Consider the following 19780-nt stretch of genomic DNA (forward strand, 5'->3'; position numbering starts at 1 on the left):
ATTACAGATTACACTTGACGAGCTGTTTGGAGCCATTTTATGTTTGTTTGTTTGTTTGTTTGTGTTTTTAAAATGACCTCAAAGGTTTACTCCAGTAAAGTACTCGAGTAAATGTACTCTCCTCTCCGGAGCAGCAGCGGACTGCTCCTTTAAACTCACTTCAACACTTTTTCTTCACAAACTTTTAAAATTAAAAAACTCATTCTGACGCGTGCACGGGAGCGCGCGCGAGGCGGAGCGCGCGACAGAGGAGCAGACGGGGGTCGCGCGGGAGACAGATGAGAGGAGTGTATGCTGCGTTCACGTGTTGCTCGTAACCCTGACAGCTCGTTTATTCACTGATGGAAGTGTTTATTTGTGAGTTGTGTATTTGTTGCGTGATGTTGTGTGTGACATGTGTGATCAGATAATAACTATATAGTAACATCAGTCTGTTCGCTGCTCGTTTATGACCATCAGAGACGGTTTCATGAACACTGAAAAGTTCCTCGTCGTCACTTTAATGTTGTTAATATAAAGATGAACTAAAACGACGCGGAGCCGATTCTCCCCACCAGAGAGCGGGATGTTATTGTAATGGATTACTTTTACATCGTCATATTGGAACTTTTAACTTAAACTACCGATCTGAATACATGTTCTGCCTCAGTGAGTGAATGTAACCGAGTACATTCACTCAAGTACTGTACTTAAGTACAACTTTGAAGTACTTGTACATTAATTGAGTATTTCCATTTTCCGTTACTTTAAACTTCCACTCTACTTCATTTCACAGTCAGATATAGTACTTTTTACTACATTACATTTATTTTCTATCTCTAGTTTCTTTACAGATTACATCGCTGCATCAGAGCCAAAGTAACAACATTTAAAATAATGCATTTTATTATCAATCAGATAAAAACAGTCGACTCAAAGTAGTTTAAACATACATGTAAATATACGGACCGGTTACTTTTACTGATACTTTTGATACTTAAGTACTTTTAATATCAGATACTTTAAGACTTTTACTCGAGTACTCTTCATATTTGTGACCTTCACTGTTACCAGAGTAACATTTAACACATCTTCTCTCCAGTTGTTTCATCGCTGAGACCAGGTGACAGGTGACAGGTGACACCGGATGGAACAAACAGTTGTGATGGTGCTGATGGGGATGCACAGCAGGGAGCCGCTGCAGGGTGGACACTGTCCTCTGGAGCGGACACTGTCCTCTGGAGCGTCTTGTCTGCTTGCGCTGACTGCACACCTTTAAAATGTCCGACAGTCCCTGAAGTCAGCACGTCGCCCTGCCGTCAGTGCGTGATATCCTTCCGCGGGAGAGAAGCGCGCGGCCCTTTCCCTCCCGACAACACAGGATGCAAACGGGCGGCGGTGAAGCTCCGAGACGTTACTCTGCGCCACGGTCGTTAACATTTCCCGCACCATCCGAGTGAAAAGCGCCGAGCTAGCACCGGGGAACCTCCGCCTGTTGTATCAGCGACCGATCCCGCCCTGTGGCTGGTACCGACTGAGCTCCGTGGAAGAAATATAATCCGCTGTGAGCGCTGCGCGGCAACCGAAACTATCGAGCTAGCGACCGAGCACAGAGAGAGCGGCAGCCGGGGGACGGAATGGAGCTCATCACTATTCTCGAAAAAACGGTCTCTCCAGGTGAATATCAGCACCGCACACTCCCACATAACATGTCCGTCCTCCGAGGCGGTATTTCGGGCTGGTAGCTGCAGTGTTAGCGCGGCCGCGGCTAGCTCCGGTGAACCGGTGAAAGTTTGAAGTAGGGAGGAGGGAAATGCCTCGCTAGCGGGCTGCTAGCTCGTAATGCTAACCCAGCTAACGTCACGGCCTCAATCCCCGCAGATAACGCTGGTGACTTAGCACTATGTCAGAGGTCTTATTATGGTTTCAGAGTGTAATTAAGCTGTCGGTCTGCTCAGGCGATCTCTAAATACGCTGTCATATCATAACAATGACGATGAACCTCTACGGAGGGTGATCTGACAGCTGCATGTAGCTGGACGGCAGCGGCGACCCTGCCCATGCCTCATTCAGCCGCTATGCTAGCTTGTTAGCCGTTAGCTGGTATCATTCAAACTATCGGCCGCTTCTTCGCACGCCCGTCCGGGCGAACGTTACTTTTGAGCCGCTGTGAGGGCAGAAAAGTTCATCCAGCTGTCGTATTAATCGTCTCACACAGTTTTAAGATGAGTTAATATTCTTTAAACCGGCTCGCTGTTTGTCAGGAAAACTTAAATTCTGTCTCTCCAAACGTGTCCCGGTGGCCGGCTAATGTTAGCATGCTAACCGACAGTCTCTTGCTAACACGCACGTTGGACCCTCGCCGTGTTTGTGCAGCCTGACCGGGCGAACCACCAGTGAAATGAAACTTTAATGTTACTGATTGCTGGAAAATAACTACACCAGAGCCCCATCTTCTGTGTAAAATGGCTGCTAAAACGGTTTCACCACCCATTTTATGGCTCATGCCAAACCCTTCTACTAAAGTCGTGTTAGCCTTCCTGCTAGCCATATCTGTCAGCTAATTAGCTAACATTTCATTGAATAAGCCCTCTCCCCCTCCTCTCCCCGCTCTCTCCTCAGATCGGAATGAACTGGAGGCGGCACAGAAGTTTCTGGAGCAGGCGGCGATAGAGAACCTGGTTAGTTTGGTGTTGGTGGTGCTGGTGGTGTCGGGGTGCGGGTGGTGGAGCAGCTAACTGACCTGCTGCTACACTCAGCAGCATGGATGGAGCAGAGAGGAGCTCAGGACAGCTGGAGCCCGCCCGGCTTCTCCTCTGCTCTGCTGCTTCCTCCTCCACCCCTCCTCCCCACCACCACCCCGTTACACACACGCGCACACACATGCACGCACACACACACACACACACACACACACACACACACACACACACACTCTCAGCCTGCTAACGTTAGCATTTCAGAGAGCTACATCTGATGTGGTGTGGGCTGCAGATCTGAGTTCAACTGCCCCGGAAATATTTTGAATCGGTCATTTTTTGATTTTATGTGTCCAGATTTGGAGACATATCTGTGAGACCTTCATACATTTACCTTGTACAACAACAACACACAATATATGTGACACAATTCAACAGCAACATGTGTAACTGATGATGATCTGTAGTCGTGATTGTGAGAATAAACCTGCACACAGTTTAATGACGTTTAGTTACTCAGACCTTCATCAGGTCATCTTACACAACAATGGAGGGGACAATGTTAAGTAGTGTTATAGACTCATGTGGACCAGTCGGACCACACTGCAGACACATCCCTCAAAATCCCATCACACACCTGAACCAACACATCTACACCAGTGACTGAAAACACTGCAGAGTCAGACAGCAGGAACATGTGGGCCGACTGTGGTTCTGTGGGCCGACTGTGGTTCTGTGGGCCGACGAAAAACAAGACGGTTTAAAACCATTTTTGTAAAAACATCATAATAGGAAACAATTCACATATCAATCAAAGTGTTACAATGCACAATAGAAAAAGTGTAACAGCACAGATATGATACAGATGTTGGAGATGATCCTTGAACAACAGAAGGACATTGAACACATCGTTGCTGTGAAGAAGATGATAAAGTCAAACTACAACTTGAGACGACGACATGATGAGAAGACCTGAAAAGTCTACTGACAAACTACTCGCGTACATCAGAGTACATACCACATATTTACATTTCAGACGCTGGAAACCACTAAATGATTGTTTTTGGTAATTTTCCCACAAAAACCCTCGTCACTCTTCTGTCGGTTGACTCGCGGTGCAGCTCCACCCTGTTACCTCAGATAATCCAGGACACGTTCAGGGTGGAGGCTCGGACTCACCGACACCATCTGACTGGAAACGCCGCGCGAGAGACGATGATACGATTATGTTTTTACTTTGATCCAGTTGACTCTATGATTTATTGTTCAGTGGACAGAAAGTCGAAGCAGCAGGACTGTTAGTCTCAGACTCAACCTGCAACATGTCAGATTCACTGCAGCTGACGTTTGTTAAAGGTGAGTTTCAGTAGGAAGTAAGATGGAGGCTGTTTAATGCTGACTAATGAAGAAACATCTCATCACACTGAACTGTGACACGTGCGTCGAGCTGTCTGATGTGGTCATTAAACACTCGTGACAAAGTTAAACCTTCTTAAGTCTTTAAGAAAAGTTTTACTGTTCACACGTCACATACGCAGGTTCAGTATATCTGTCATACAGCATCAACTGATGGTACCGGTCCGGCTCCAGAGTGCGCTGGTCCCAGTTCAGATTAAAAGGCCTGTGTGTGTTTGATGATGTAGGCTGATAAAGACGATGTGATGCGACTCATGTGGTAATACTCGATGTCTCAACAGATTATTTGGCAGAAAAACAGTTGGATGTATTTAAATACGCAGTAACAGACACAAACAGGCAACACAACTTTGTGTAACGACAACCAGCCGGAGTCGTGACGCGACCTGCAGCGATGAGGCTCAACGTCGAGCTTCTCCTGCCAACCGAACAAACACGGCAGCATATCAACAGCGACGGCTAACAGCTAGCAACTGTAGCTGCGTCAGCTCAGTTAGCCGTGCAGCTAGCAGTCCTGACGAGCAGCTGGTTGACACTGCTGACAGGCCAATGCTAGCTGTGTAGCAGCTTAGTAGCTAAACGTGCTTCATAACAATACAGACGTTGTAATGTAGAAACTGTTTTTCCTTCATTCAGTTTAAGATCATTTCAGTGAAGTTTTGAACGTTCTCACACATTTCCTGTTTAATACTCCAACACTACACCTGGAGCTTTAGCAGACGCTAGCCACGTTAGCTGTACATCATGCTAACACCAAGTCCAACAGGTGAACCTGCTAAATAAAAAGTAACCGGTTCAAAGTCAAACGTCTGGAGTTTGTTTGTGTCTCGCTCTCGTTAAAGTGATGTGTGCACACTGAAGAGTTTTGCAGGTGTTGTTGGGACGTTTGCATCAAACTGAAGTTGAACCACTGCGTCTTCACTTCCTGTCAGAGAAGATGAAGTCTGTCGGTTCTTGAACACGACAGCAGATAAATAAGTTTGAGCTGAGCTGCGAGATCAGAACTCAACACCTGTAGTGTGTGTTCACCTGCATGTGACTGCAGTCACAGTGAAGCACGTTATATTTAATATGCAGTCACGCCTGCTAGTTTGTGTCTTTAGGTTTTAGTGTCGCAGTATTTCAAAGGTCAAAGGTGAATGTTGAGCTTCAGCAGTTTGATCTGCAGCAGATAAAATCCTGTAAATGTTTTCATCCTGCTTCATTTAGAAACTTTGTCTTCAGCTGGAGGTTGTTAACTTTTTATAAGCGTGTTAATATTTAAGCTGCAGTCAGATAAGACTCGCAGCTGACAGCATCTATTGTAGTTCACACAGTCGTAGATGAGACGAACAGTTTATTCCTTCTGTCAGAAGTGTGAAAGACGGGAAGCAACACTGGATCTTACGGTTTGTAGTCGACGTAGAGCGAGTGTCAGATCGTATCACAGAATCAGATGTTTTGGTGACGTCATTTATAGACTAAACGCTCACAGAGCAGCAGCTCTGTTACAGGTCAGTGTTGGAGGTGAAGTGGTGGCGTGATGTTTGTCAGGTGAACTTCAGTGAGTTTGTTTCCAGGTGTTTGAGTTCTGTTGCTTAAAGTGTGTCCAGAGGTCCCGTCTGGGAAGTGTCCTCATGTGATGTCACTCAATCGGCGCCGGGTGAAGACTGAAGTGAGAGACTGAAACAAACGTGCAGGTGTGGAGTGAGCTGAGCACACCTGTGGAGTGAGCTGAGCACACCTGAGCAGCTGCAGGACAGGTTACACTGCCAGCAGTCACGTGCACACAACCAATCGGGTTTCAGGTACAGATCAGGCACCGACATGCCCAAGTCTCAGATGCAACTATCAGACAGAGAGGTGCATTGTGGGTAGTGTAGGCTGTTGCCAGGTTGTGGAGGATGGTGTTTAACGTGCCACCAGCTTCAGTCAGACGTTGACGCAGGTTTGAGTGAAAATGAAGCATCGGTGACGTTTTTCATCCTGAAATGTTGAACTGTGCCTTTAACACAGAAAGACGAGTGGTTGGAGCTGTGTTGTGTTCACTGTCTGTGGGTGTAAAGAGCTCTTCTGACAGACTGACTGAGCTGCAGAGGAGGAGGAGGAGGAGGAGGATGATGGTCGCACATGAAGAAGCAGCCTTTATTTCTGCTCTGCCGGTGTTGTGCAGAGTCACAGAGGCCCGATGCATCAGAGAGCATGATGGGACATTTACAGTGATGACACAGCAGTCGGTTCACTGTGTAAATGACCCAGAGTTGAGTTGAGCATCACGTTCACTCAGATTTTACATCAGTCTGATCAGTGATCAGCCAGGAAGTGACTCGGTGTCGAACAATGAGCAGTTTCACATCGTCAGCACATTTTATTTTAGCTTTATGTTGATTCGTGTTGGTTTCAGTCAGTTTTCAAATAAAAGCATCAAATGTTGGTTCAGTTTCTTAAATTTGAGGATTCAGACTGAGGAGACGTTTTTTGCAAAGTGTGTTTGAGTTTGTTGACCAGCTGCTGAATACGAACCGACGGAGCTCTGCAGTTTAATAAAGTCAATGTTTTGTGATTTAGCTCATCGTTGAAGGAACTTGATGACTTTATCCAACTCTGATCCTCTTCAGTGTTTCATTCACAGCTGATGACGTGAATATCTTCTGGTTTCTTTCCTACTCTGACAGTAAACTGAAAATCTTTGAGTTGTGGACAAAACAAGGCGTGAAGATGAGACACGATCGTTTTCAACAACTGATCAATTAATCAGAAATGATCAATAATGAAAATATCAGTTAGCTGCAGCTCTGGGTGATGGGCAAGTCAGACATAAGATTAAATGAAAATACATTTTTATTTTTTTACTTTTTATTATATAAAATTAATAAAAACTCGACGGCCAGCTGTTTATCTGTCATCTAACTGTACCTGTCCTCCCTCCTCCCCCTGTCCTCCTCCTCCCGCAGCCTACATTCCTGGTGGAGTTGTCTAAAGTGTTGGCGAACCCGGGGAACACTCAGGTGGCTCGAGTCGCTGCCGGTCTGCAGGTGAAGAACTCTCTGACCTCCAAAGACCCCGACGTCAAGACACAGTACCAGCAGAGATGGCTGGCCATCGACGCCAACGCTCGCCGCGAGATCAAGAACTACGTGAGTCCCTGAACACATCCACACTTTGATTGATCCGATCTTTCTCGTCTCCTCGTGTGCGACCGTCTCCGCGTGTCTCTGTCCATCAGGTTTTACAGACTCTGGGCACGGAGACGTACCGGCCCAGCTCGGCGTCGCAGTGCGTCGCTGGGATCGCCTGCGCAGAGATCCCAGTTAACCAGTGGCCCGAGCTGATCCCACAGCTGGTCGCCAACGTCACCGACCCCTCGAGCACCGAACACATGAAGGAGTCCACGCTGGAGGCCATCGGATACATCTGCCAGGACATCGTGAGTGATCACACGCAGCCCCTGACTGACGAGCCAGCGGGAAGTAGAATATAACTAACTAATCTGGTTGTGGTTCCTTCAGGACCCCGAGCAGCTGCAGGAAAACGCCAACCAGATCCTGACAGCCATCATCCAGGGCATGAGGAAGGAGGAGCCCAGTAACAACGTCAAACTGGCCGCCACCAACGCTCTGCTCAACTCCCTGGAGTTCACCAAAGCCAACTTCGACAAGGAGGTGCGCACCCCACTTCCTGTCCTCGCACACTCCACTTCCTGTCCTCGCACACTCCACTTCCTGTCCTCGCACACTCCACTTCCTGTCCTCACACACTCCACTTCCTGTCCTCACACACACTTTACTTCCTGTCCTCACACACTTTACTTCCTGTCTTCTCCACTACGTGGAGTTGTTTTCAGGCTGTACTCGTCGCCGGCGGTCTGATGAGAACTTGTTTGTGTTTCAGACGGAGCGACACTTCATCATGCAGGTGGTGTGTGAAGCGACGCAGTGTCCCGACACCAGAGTGAGTAACCTGAAGATCAACACGTGAGACACATTGATGAAGCTGCTCTGATCTTCATCCTGACCTGGTTTGTCCCGTGTGTGTGTGTGTTGTGTTTGCAGGTGCGTGTGGCGGCCTTGCAGAACCTGGTGAAGATCATGTCTCTGTATTATCAGTACATGGAGACGTACATGGGCCCGGCTCTGTTCGCGGTAAGACGACAGTTTGTTGAACATCATAGAAACTTGTATGTTAACATGAAACCATCAGCAGATCTGATGTTGAACCTGATGCTCAGCTGGTCGTTTGTCAGACGCTGATCCAACAAAATCACTTTTAATTCTAGAATAAGTTTCAAAGAGCTTGATCGACTGAAAACATCAAAAAATACTGAGTGACATTTTACAAGTAAAGTGAATGAACTCTCCTCTTCCTCGTTGCTTTCTTTCTTTCTCTTCTCTGTCTCTTCCTCCACCATCTTGTCCTCCGGCAGATCACCATCGAGGCGATGAAGAGCGACATCGATGAGGTGGCCTTACAGGGCATCGAGTTCTGGTCCAACGTCTGTGACGAGGAGATGGACCTGGCCATCGAGGCCTCAGAGGTTTGTGTGAGCAGATTTATTACATCAACAACTTTTTTTAAAGTTCCAGTTTGTCAAAGTGTTTTTCTGACTCTTCTGATCTGCTCTTGTTGAATGTCAGGCCTCGGAGCAGGGACGCCCGCCCGAGCACACCAGCAAATTCTACGCCAAAGGAGCCCTGCAGTACCTGGTGCCCATCCTGACCCAGACCCTCACCAAGCAGGTAACACACCTGGACCTCTACTCCTGCATTCTAGCTTCATGTTGGTGCTGCTCAAAGATAATATACACAGATTCTGTAATAAATCATCAAAACAGTTTCCCAGCTGTGAATGTAGTGTCGGACCTTCTCATTTGACTTTTGCAGGATGAGAATGACGACGATGACGACTGGAACCCCTGTAAGGCAGCAGGTGTGTGTCTGATGCTGCTGGCCACCTGCTGTGAGGACGACGTGGTTCCTCACGTCCTGCCCTTCATCAAAGAACACATCAAACATCCCGACTGGCGCTACAGAGACGCCTCCGTCATGGCCTTCGGATCCATCCTGGAAGGACCTGAACTCAACCAGCTCAAACCCCTCGTCATACAGGTCAGTCACTAACACATCAAACCCCTCGTCACACAGGTCAGCCACTGACACATCAAACCCCTCGTCATACAGGTCAGCCACTGACATCAAACCCCTCGTCACACAGGTCAGCCACTGACACATCAAACCCCTCGTCACACAGGTCAGCCACTGACATCAAACCCCTCGTCACACAGGTCAGCCACTGACGCATCAAACCCCTCGTCACACAGGTCAGCCACTGACACATCAAACCCCTCGTCACACAGGTCAGCCACTGACATCAAACCCCTCGTCACACAGGTCAGCCACTGACATCAAACCCCTCGTCACACAGGTCAGCCACTGACGCATCAAACCCCTCGTCACACAGGTCAGCCACTGACATCAAACCCCTCGTCACACAGGTCAGCCACTGACATCAAACCCGTCGTCACACAGGTCAGTCACTGACATCAAACCCCTCGTCACACAGGTCAGCCACTAACACATCAAACCCCTCGTCACACAGGTCAGTCACTAACACATCAAACCCCTCGTCACACAGGTCAGTCACTAACACATCAAACCCCTCGTCACACAGGTCAGTCACTAACACATCAAACCCCTCGTCACACAGGTCAGCCACTGACATCAAACCCCTCGTCACACAGGTCAGCCACTGACATCAAACCCCTCGTCACACAGGTCAGTCACTGACATCAAACCCCTCGTCACACAGGTCAGCCACTGACACATCAAACCCCTCGTCACACAGGTCAGTCACTAACACATCAAACCCCTCGTCACACAGGTCAGCCACTGACATCAAACCCCTCGTCACACAGGTCAGTCACTAACACATCAAACCCCTCGTCACACAGGTCAGTCACTAACACATCAAACCCCTCGTCACACAGGTCAGTCACTAACACATCAAACCCCTCGTCACACAGGTCAGTCACTAACACATCAAACCCCTCGTCACACAGGTCAGCCACTGATGAACCAGCTCAAACCAAAAGCCTTCTCACTGGGTTCAAATCAGACCTTACAGCCTTTGTTCTGAGGAGCAGGGTGAAGTCCAGTTCAACTGATCCAGACGTGTATGAATAAGCCTCAAGTCGTCTTCTTCTGCTCTTTCAGGCGATGCCGACTCTGATCGAGCTGATGAAGGACCCCAGTGTGGTCGTGAGGGACACCACAGCGTGGACGGTGGGGAGGATCTGTGAGCTGCTACCTGAAGCCGCCATCAACGAGGTCTACCTGGCCCCCCTGCTGCAGTGTCTGATCGAAGGCCTGGGGGCCGAGCCCCGTGTGGCCTCCAACGTCTGCTGGGTGAGACGTGACATCTGACATGTGAAGGGTTAACGTTGTCTGTGTGGGTGTGCAAGAGCCGGTGTTTACATGTAAAGTTAGTCATGTTGAGTTAGACGTGAGTTAGAACTTTATTAATCCCAAAGACGGATCCTCTGAATATTTAGCTGAATAAATATGTCCTGACATTATATAGTAAAATAAGAAGCTGTGTGTGTTTGTAGTGCAGGCAGACTGAAAATGAAAGTCCTCGTCTGCCTGGTCCAAAGAAGAAGACAGACATTTTATACTGGAATATTTCCCCGTAAAAACCTGAAACTCGTGTACTGTTGGATCCACACTGAGGCTAAACAGAATTTTTACTAGCGTCAGCCAAAACTCAGTCCACGTTCAGATAACATCAACAGAGATGGTGACAAACATCCAGTTATCTCCAGCTACAACTTCTCCAACCAGCTAATTTTTTGCAGATAGTGATGAAGTTGTGACCCGTTTGTGCCACTGGACCTAATTTAATTTCTATGTTCTGCTGGAAACCTGAAACAGTTCCTGCGGTGCAAACGGGCTCTCAGTTCTGAGTTCGGTCTGTCAGACGCTGTAACTCTTCTAGATAAGTTCTCCTCTAGATGTCTGGAGGAACGTCCTGAACGCTGTGAGGATGAAGGTGAACAGCAGCATGTTTGACCGTGGTCTCTGTCTCCCGTCAGGCCTTCTCCTCTCTGGCTGAAGCAGCTTATGAAGCCACAGACGCTGCAGAGGACCAGGAGGAGCCCAGCACCTACTGTCTGTCCTCGTCCTTCGAAATCATCGTCCAGAAACTCCTGGAGACCACAGACAGGTAGAGACGGGAGACGTTCAGTTTGTCTTTGTTTTAGCGCTCAAGGCAGATGTGGCTCGGAGGTGTGACAGCAGCAGTGACGGTGTTTGTGGTGTGATGACTTCCTGTTGCAGAGACTTCCTGGTTTCAGTGTAAAGTGAGACACTTTAAAAGTATCCGAGCGTTTGAAGTGAAATGAATCTGCTGTAAAAACACGGAACTGTACGTCCAGTCTGCAGGTGTGACATGAGACGGCCCTTAAACTTGATCTGAAACAAACGAGGTTTATCTTTAACTTCAGTTCAGAAATATTAATTTATCGTTTAAACGCGACAAAATCAATAAGAGGAAATGAATCTTTTTCTTCTGTGCTCTGTGTCTTCAGACATTTTGACTGCCAATAGATCCCAACTGTCTCTGATGTCTTTTAAATGAAGCTGAATGTAAATCTGTGGCTGATGGGATGTAGGAGAGTACTGATGATGTTTGTGTCTGCAGGCCCGACGGCCACCAGAACAACCTGCGCTCTGCTGCCTACGAGGCTCTGATGGAGATCGTCAAGAACAGTGCGAAGGACTGTTACCCTGCGGTCCAGAAGACCACGCTGGTCATCATGGAGAGACTGCAGCAGGTCCTCCAGATGGAGGTGAGACAGCGGGGGAGGAGAGGGGGATGGTCGCATCAATCACTTACTTTCACATCAGTATTTTAAACTATCTGGAAATCAGACGTTCAGAAACTGTGAAAACATTTTAATGAACACAAACGGAGTCAGTGAGAGCAGAAGTTGGCCGACCGCAGTGCCGAGAGGAGCTGCTCCAAATAAAAGACATTTAATTTAATGAGAGAGAATCAGATGGTTTGAGATCTGAATGAGCAGCAGCCTGTTGAAGGCATTTAATCTGAAAGAACCTTTGCATCGTCCTCTTCCTGTGTAATGATGTCACTTCCTATGTGTCTGCAGTCGCACATCCAGAGCACCTCGGACAGAATCCAGTTCAACGACCTGCAGTCGCTGCTGTGTGCCACTCTACAGGTGAGACGGCACACCTGAGCTGTCAATCAAGCACTCTCCTGTTTGTGTTGTGTTCATGCTCTTATTGTGACAGTGTTGTGGAGACAGTTTCCTGTGTGTTGTTGCAGAACGTCCTCCGTAAAGTTCAGCACCAGGACGCCCTGCAGATCTCCGACGTGGTGATGGCGTCTCTGCTCAGGATGTTTCAGAGCACCGCCGGCTCCGGAGGCGTTCAGGAGGACGCTCTGATGGCCGTGTCCACGCTGGTCGAAGGTACACACACACACACACACACACACACACACACACACACACCTGTAAGGAGAGACAGGTTGTGTGTATCTGACTACGTCTGTGTGTTTCAGTTCTGGGCAGCGACTTCCAGAAGTACATGGATGCCTTTAAGCCTTTCCTGGGTATCGGACTGAAGAACTACGCTGAGTATCAGGTACGTGTCATCAGCCGCACATCCAGCTGCTGAGGTCATGTGACCTCAGGCTCACGGGTCACTCACTGGTTTTACACATTAAAGTGTGTTTACAGGTCTCGGATAGAACAGCTGCCAAATTTAGTTAAAGCCGATCTTTAAAAGTGTTGAATTGTCTTGTGATGATGATGATGATGATGGTGATGGTGATGATGCAGGTGTGTCTGGCGGCGGTGGGTCTGGTGTGTGACCTGTGCCGAGCGCTGATGTCCAACATCCTGCCTTACTGTGACGAGATCATGCAGCTGCTGCTGGAGAACCTCGGGGTGAGGAAGACCTCCCCTCCCCCCCCTCCCTCCCCTCCCTCCCTGAACTTCCTGTCTATCGATTAATGACCTCCTGACGAGTCTCGTGTGTGTGTTTGGTCTGTGATGATAAATCATGCACCACGCTGACCGTGATGTAAACCTGACCACATTAATCTGAGACCTACACACACACACACACACACACACACACACACACACACACACACAGCTGTTTGCTCTTTAATGACTTCCTGTCGTTCACATTAATAGACATATTTACATTTTACAGAGCAAACGCTCAAAACTTCCTCTTATTCCTCTCCTCCACCTCTGTGTGTGTGTGTGTGTGTGTGTGTTCTAACATGAACTGTGTGTGTGTGTGTGTTCTAACATGAACTGTGTGTGTGTGTGTGTTCTAACATGAACTGTGTGTGTGTTGTTCTAACATGAACTCTGTGTGTGTGTTGTTCTAACATGAACTGTGTGTGTGTGTGTGTTGTTCTAACATGAACTGTGTGTGTGTGTGTGTGTGTGTGTGTTGTTCTAACATGAACTCTGTGTGTGTGTGTTGTTCTAACATGAACTCTGTGTGTGTGTGTGTGTGTGTGTGTGTTGTTCTAACATGAACTCTGTGTGTGTGTGTGTGTGTGTGTGTGTGTTCTAACATGAACTCTGTGTGTGTGTGTTGTTCTAACATGAACTCTGTGTGTGTGTGTGTGTGTGTGTGTGTGTGTGTGTGTGTGTGTGTGTGTGTTGTTCTAACATGAACTGTGTGTGTGTGTGTTGTTCTAACATGAACTGTGTGTGTGTGTGTTGTTCTAACATGAACTCTGTGTGTGTGTGTGTGTGTGTGTGTGTGTGTGTGTGTGTGTGTGTGTTCTAACATGAACTGTGTGTGTGTGTTGTTCTAACATGAACTGTGTGTGTGTGTGTTGTTCTAACATGAACTCTGTGTGTGTGTGTTGTTCTAACATGAACTGTGTGTGTGTGTGTTGTTCTAACATGAACTCTGTGTGTGTGTGTGTGTGTGTGTGTGTGTGTGTGTGTGTGTGTGTGTGTGTGTGTGTGTGTGTGTGTGTGTTCTAACATGAACTGTGTGTGTGTGTTCAGAACGAGAACGTCCATCGGTCGGTGAAGCCTCAGATCCTCTCGGCGTTCGGTGACATCGCTCTGGCCATCGGAGGAGAGTTTAAGAAGTACCTGGACATCGTCCTGGACACCCTGCAGCAGGCCTCACAGGCCCAGGTGGACAAGGTAACACACAGGAAGTCATGTGATCATGTGAACACAAAGCATTTGATCCATTTGGTCCAATAACATTTGTAAAATCTGGAAGAGCCGCATGATTAAATGATTTTATCCTCAGTCAAGTTAGCCGGCTGCCGCATTAGTCTCTCGTGCACACGCACGACGTGTAGATCTGAGTGTTTTCACAGCCGAGCAGCTTTCAGAGGAGTGAACGGGGCTCCGCCTCCAACACTGTCCAGGTTTAATGTCGCGTCCTTGGCTGAAACTGTGTGTGTTTGGTCTGTGATGATAAATCATGCACCACGCTGACCGTGATGTAAACCTGACCACATTAATCTGAGACCTCCTCACTCTGCAGTCCGCTGCTTGTACGTTCGCTCGCTGTCATCGTGTGTTTGAGGGAATGAACGTTTAAACCTCTTCCCGTGTGTGTGTGTTCAGACGGACTACGACATGGTGGACTACCTGAACGAGTTGAGGGAGGGCTGTCTGGAGGCGTACACCGGGATCATCCAGGGCCTGAAGGGGGACCAGGAGAACGTGCACCGTAAGGCCCCATGACACCACACACACACACACTGTGAGGCGACGTCTGTTCCTCTTCCTGTGTGAAGTCCATCAGGAGGATTTTAGGACGTCGCAGAGCAAATCGAGTCTTTTTCACCCAGAGAGCTTCAGGCAGCCGCGGCCAATCAGAGAACCTCTGGCAGCTGCGGCAGCCAATCATCACACGGCTTCCTGGTTTTGCGAGACTCGACAAATAAAACAAACTGACTTTTTAAAGTGACGACTTTCAGTTCTGCTGCTCTGTGTTCATGTCGGTTGTCCCTCTGTCCTTCCCTCTGTCCTTTCCTCTGTCCTTTCCTCTGTCCTTTCCTCTGTCCTTTCCTCTGTCCTTTCCTTGCTTCCTCCTTAACCATCCTCCTTCCTAACTCGCCTCTCATCTTCTTCCTTTCCTCCTCATTTGTCTCCTTTCTTCCTTCTCTTCTTTGTCATCTTATTCCTTCTGTCTCCATCATTGCTCTCTTCCTCCTTCCTTCCTCACTTCCTCACCTAATCTCCTGCCTCCTCTCCTCCTTTCTCACCTTCGTCATCCCTTCCCTCTTCATCACCTCCTTCTCTTCTTTCCTTACCTTGTTGCCTCTCCCCCTGCAGCTGATGTGATGTTGGTCCAGCCTCGGGTGGAGTTCATCCTCTCCTTCATCCATCACATAGCCGAGGATGAAGATCACTCTGACGGAGTCGTGGCCAACGCTGCTGGACTCATTGGGTAAGGAGGGGAGAGGGAGGGGAGGGGGGAGGGGAGGGGGGAGGGGAGGGGAGGGGAGGGGGGAGGGGAGGGGAGGGAGGTTTGATTGACAGGTGAAGCTGTTTGTTGGTCTATGAAGAGAAATCATGCACCACTCTGACAAAGTGATGGAAACACCAACCACAACATCTGAGACCAACGCAGTGATCGGGCCACAGATCAACATGTGACACTGATGTCTTTAAATCAAATCAATACATTTTAAATTCTTTTAAACGTTTGGAGAGGAAACCATTTTGTCTCTGGAAGTTTTTTATGGAGGTTAAATTTGATGAAAACAAAAATAAAAATAAAAATTCCTTTTGATTTTCTCGCGTTTCATAATTAATGATTCGTTATGTGCAGATTTAAACAACTTAACTCGTGCAGACGAACTAACCTGAATATAAATTAATTTAAACGTTGTTCTGAATTTATTGTTTTCCCCTTTATTGTGATTAAAACCCGACTCATAACCAATCAAACTTTATTCATACATCGTCTTTAAACAAATCAAAGTGTTTTACAAGTGATAGAAATGAATCCAACATAAACGGTTCAGAGACTGAAGAACTGCAATAAATGAATAGTTTCAATAATTAAAGACAAAAACAAGTGAACAACAATATTGTGAACAAAAGCTGTAAATGTAATATAATTATTATAATGATAAAAATTTTATAGAATAAAGTGTGATAAAACAAAATAAATAGAAATAAAGTATAAACATGAAAATGATAAGATTCAGACAGGATGAACGTTAAAAGTGAATATTCAGCTTCAGTGATGGAAACCTGAAGACAGACCAATGAAATCTGATTGATGACTGATAGTTTATATCAGTTTATATCAGTGATGTTTTCACATTGTTAGTTTTGACTCGATCAGTTTATAAATCCATGATTATAATAAATGTTCTTGAAGCCTGATCGTCCCGAGTAACAAATCAAACTGTGATTTTAACTCTGGACGTTTCCTGTCACATTAAAAGCCTCGGTGCCGTTAGTGATGTTGACGTCTGTTTTGTTTTCTCTGTGTGTGTGTGTGTGTGTTCAGCGACCTGTGCACGGCGTTCGGTAAGGACGTGATGAAGCTGGTGGAGGTTCGTCCGCTCATCAACGACCTGCTGACAGAGGGCCGACGCTCCAAAACCACCAAGACCAAGACGCTCGCCACCTGGGCCACCAAGGAGCTCCGCAAGCTCAAGAGCCAGGCCTGGTGTGTGACGCGCACGCACACACGCACACACGCACACACGCACACACACACGCACACACGCACACACACACACACACACACACACACTACAGTTGATGGTGGGGTCACCTGGAGTAACGTACCTGTTGTTCGACTCTGACCACAGAGAGTTTGTGTGTTTGTTGGTCTATGAAGAGAAATCATGCACCACTCTGACAGAGTGATGGAAACACCAACCACAACATCTGAGACCAACACACACACACACACACACACACACACACACACACACACACACACACACACACACACATTGTCGTCGGCCTCCAGCTGACTGTTTCTTCTTCTCTCCTCAGATTGTTGCCAGTCGGGGAAAAGAGAGCGAGAGATTTGAGAGAGATCGACATCAGTGAACAATGAGGACAAACTGCCCCACTGGAATTAACTCTTCTGTGTTTGTGGCGAGCGTCGACTCGCAGCAGAAGTCGAGTGTGAGCTGAGATGAGTGTCTGTGTGTGAGCGAGCGAGAGAGAGAGACGCGTGTGAGCGAGCGAGAGATGATGACATCACACCACCTTCAGTTCCAGCAGGCGACCCCCCCTCTCCTCCCCTCCTCCCCCTCCTGGACGGCCTGTGGACTGGACTCTGACTCCCCCCTCCTCCATCCCCCAATCAAAACAAACAAACTCACCTTGGAGCCCTCCCCTCCTCCTCCCACAATCCACCTCTCTCGCTGTAGCTGGGCTCTCCTACGACATCACAATGACGTCACTGACCCGCCGCCGCCCCTCGAGCCGGGGGAGGGGGGGAGGAGGGGAACTAGATAAAAACACGACGAGAAAATAAAAGACTTCTGTGGATTCAAAGGTTAAAAATCGAGCGGACTGTGGACTTCTGTGGAAAACTTTAGATTTGTGTTGCTCTTATTTTTCTTCTTCTTCTTCTTCCGAGCACTAAAACAGCGAAGGAGATCTGACGGACGCGAACGCCTCCACCTGCTCCGTGTTCAGCGTTTGATGCTCTTATCAAAACAGCAACAGCACTAAATTCCTACAAAATAAAAGTCAAAAAGCCGAGGAGGAATCCTCCGAGGAGCGAGTGCCAAATGGAAATAGTTTAGCGGAAAGTAAACCGGGCGAAGCTGAAAACCTTCGCTGTGACGCGAGCGAGCTGCCGGTGAAGCGTTTCAGTTTTTGTTTCCCCGCTGCACTTGGTTTGGGAAAAGGTCACTCACCATTTTTGCTTGTTTAAATAAAATTCAGAGAATTGAAGACGTTTGTATAAGGTTATATTTTTCCATTGCTATGATGAAAATAAAGTTAAAAAAAACAATAAAATGATATGAAACATTCCCCAAGCAGTTCTGGTGATTTCGGTCTTTTTGTCGTCTGTCGGACTCCTGGACTCATGAAATGATTTGGACTCTGCTGATTGGAAGCTGAACTTTGCTCTTGAGTTCGGTGGCCGCCTCCCACTGACGGTTTGTTTACTCGACGCCACAAAGAACTGATTTTTGTTGTTTTTCTGTTTTTTTTCTTTTTTAACTCACTTCACGGCTTGTTTGGTAGCAGCAGCTCAGCTCTTCGCTGACGGTTCTGTTGGGACGTTGAGTTTGTAGTTGGTGTGGAAATCACGTCTGAGCTGCAGAAAGCTGAGCGCGCTCAGTGCTGCCGGTCCGCCTTGGCTCCGGGGCGGGTCACTTCACTTTCAGTCGCTGAACATCGGACAACGACTTCCTCCAGTAAAAAGAAAAACGGAGGATGTTCTCTCATCAGGACATCAAGTAGAAAATGATTTTCTTTGAGTTGAGGGTGAAGTGTTTCCTGCCTCGGAGGGCTTTTATTTTGTAGAGGTGTGGCAGCCGTAGGGAGGACGTACTTCCTGTGTTGACATGATGAACCTGGCAACTCGATTATTACTGAATTGTGAATCATTAAAGCCAATCTGCTTTTTATTTCATATTCAACTTTAGTGAACTAATAAAGTCTATATTGTACTGAACGTTCTGCTGCTGCTTCTTCTCACCTCAGGTCCAAACACCAGAACATAACGAGGAGTCGTGACTCTCCGGTGTCACCGCTCTGTTGGATTTATATCGGAACTAGATCCCGGATCAAAGATGGCGCCTGTCCCGTCCAATCAGAATAGCTCTCCACACTGAAAGGCTTTCTGTTTTCTGGGTTTACTTCCTGTTTACGAGGCTCACTGAATCCAACGGCGCCGCCCTGCCTCACTCTAACTTCTGCCCTGTGGCCACTCGCGGTACTGCAGCCCCAAAATAATTCCTATGGAAGCCTGTTTGTGCCAATTAAAGAAAACATGGAAATGTGACTTAACAGAACAAAAACCCGTTGGTCGTGATAATGAGAAGTTAAGATGTTGACTTATCTAAACGTTTAGTTTTGCTTTAATCGCTCATAATATCGACTTGTGTGTGTTTTAATCCTCTGACACACTTTAATCTCATAATTCAGATTTTTCAATCTCAATCTTGCCTTTTTATCTTCCAACTGCTCATCTCATGACTTTTACTTCATTATTAGGGGTTTCATCTTTTTGACTAACATAATTCAGATTTATTTGTCATAACTTTGACTTAATTTTTTGCCTTTTTGTCATAAATTGTTTCCTGATGTTTATATCTCATAATTCAGATGTTTTTATTTAATAATTTTGACCTTTTATCTCATAAGTTGAAGTTTTTTATTTAATTGCTTTAAATCTCATAGTTTTGACTGTCTAATATTTTTTGACTCTTTCTCTAGTTCCGCTTTATTATCTTATAATATAAATATATATCTGGTATTTTCTGATTTCTGCTGAGTTCAGTGGGTCACGACCAGGAAGTAAACTTGATTTGGTGAGCAGGACGCCATCTTTGAGTCCAGTCACAGCTTCTTTAACACATCAAGCAGCTTCACTTTGTTCTCATGATGTGATGAAAATCTAACTGAATCAATCTGTTCCTATATTTACTTCCTCTGGCCTTCAGAATAAAGGCGCTGGGAAGTTGGAGAGTGTGGAGCT

General features: G+C 47.0%; 1 protein-coding gene across 1 annotated transcript; it reads left to right on the plus strand.

Annotated features, from left to right (window-relative positions):
• Positions 1 to 1310: 1310 nt before the first annotated feature.
• On the plus strand, positions 1311 to 18105 carry kpnb1 (karyopherin (importin) beta 1). Its single transcript, XM_084371141.1, has 22 exons — positions 1311 to 1656; positions 2602 to 2660; positions 7028 to 7210; positions 7300 to 7500; positions 7583 to 7735; positions 7965 to 8024; positions 8126 to 8215; positions 8497 to 8607; positions 8708 to 8809; positions 8954 to 9178; positions 10283 to 10474; positions 11161 to 11291; positions 11769 to 11916; positions 12235 to 12306; positions 12414 to 12558; positions 12651 to 12733; positions 12931 to 13038; positions 14131 to 14274; positions 14710 to 14815; positions 15424 to 15538; positions 16613 to 16774; positions 17110 to 18105. Coding segments are annotated over exons 1-22 (2631 nt in total). The 5' UTR covers positions 1311 to 1616; the 3' UTR covers positions 17111 to 18105.
• Positions 18106 to 19780: the final 1675 nt, after the last annotated feature.

This window comes from Pagrus pagrus (genome assembly GCF_965226575.1).
Source record: "Pagrus pagrus genome assembly, chromosome: 13".
Lineage (NCBI taxonomy): Eukaryota > Metazoa > Chordata > Actinopteri > Spariformes > Sparidae > Pagrus > Pagrus pagrus.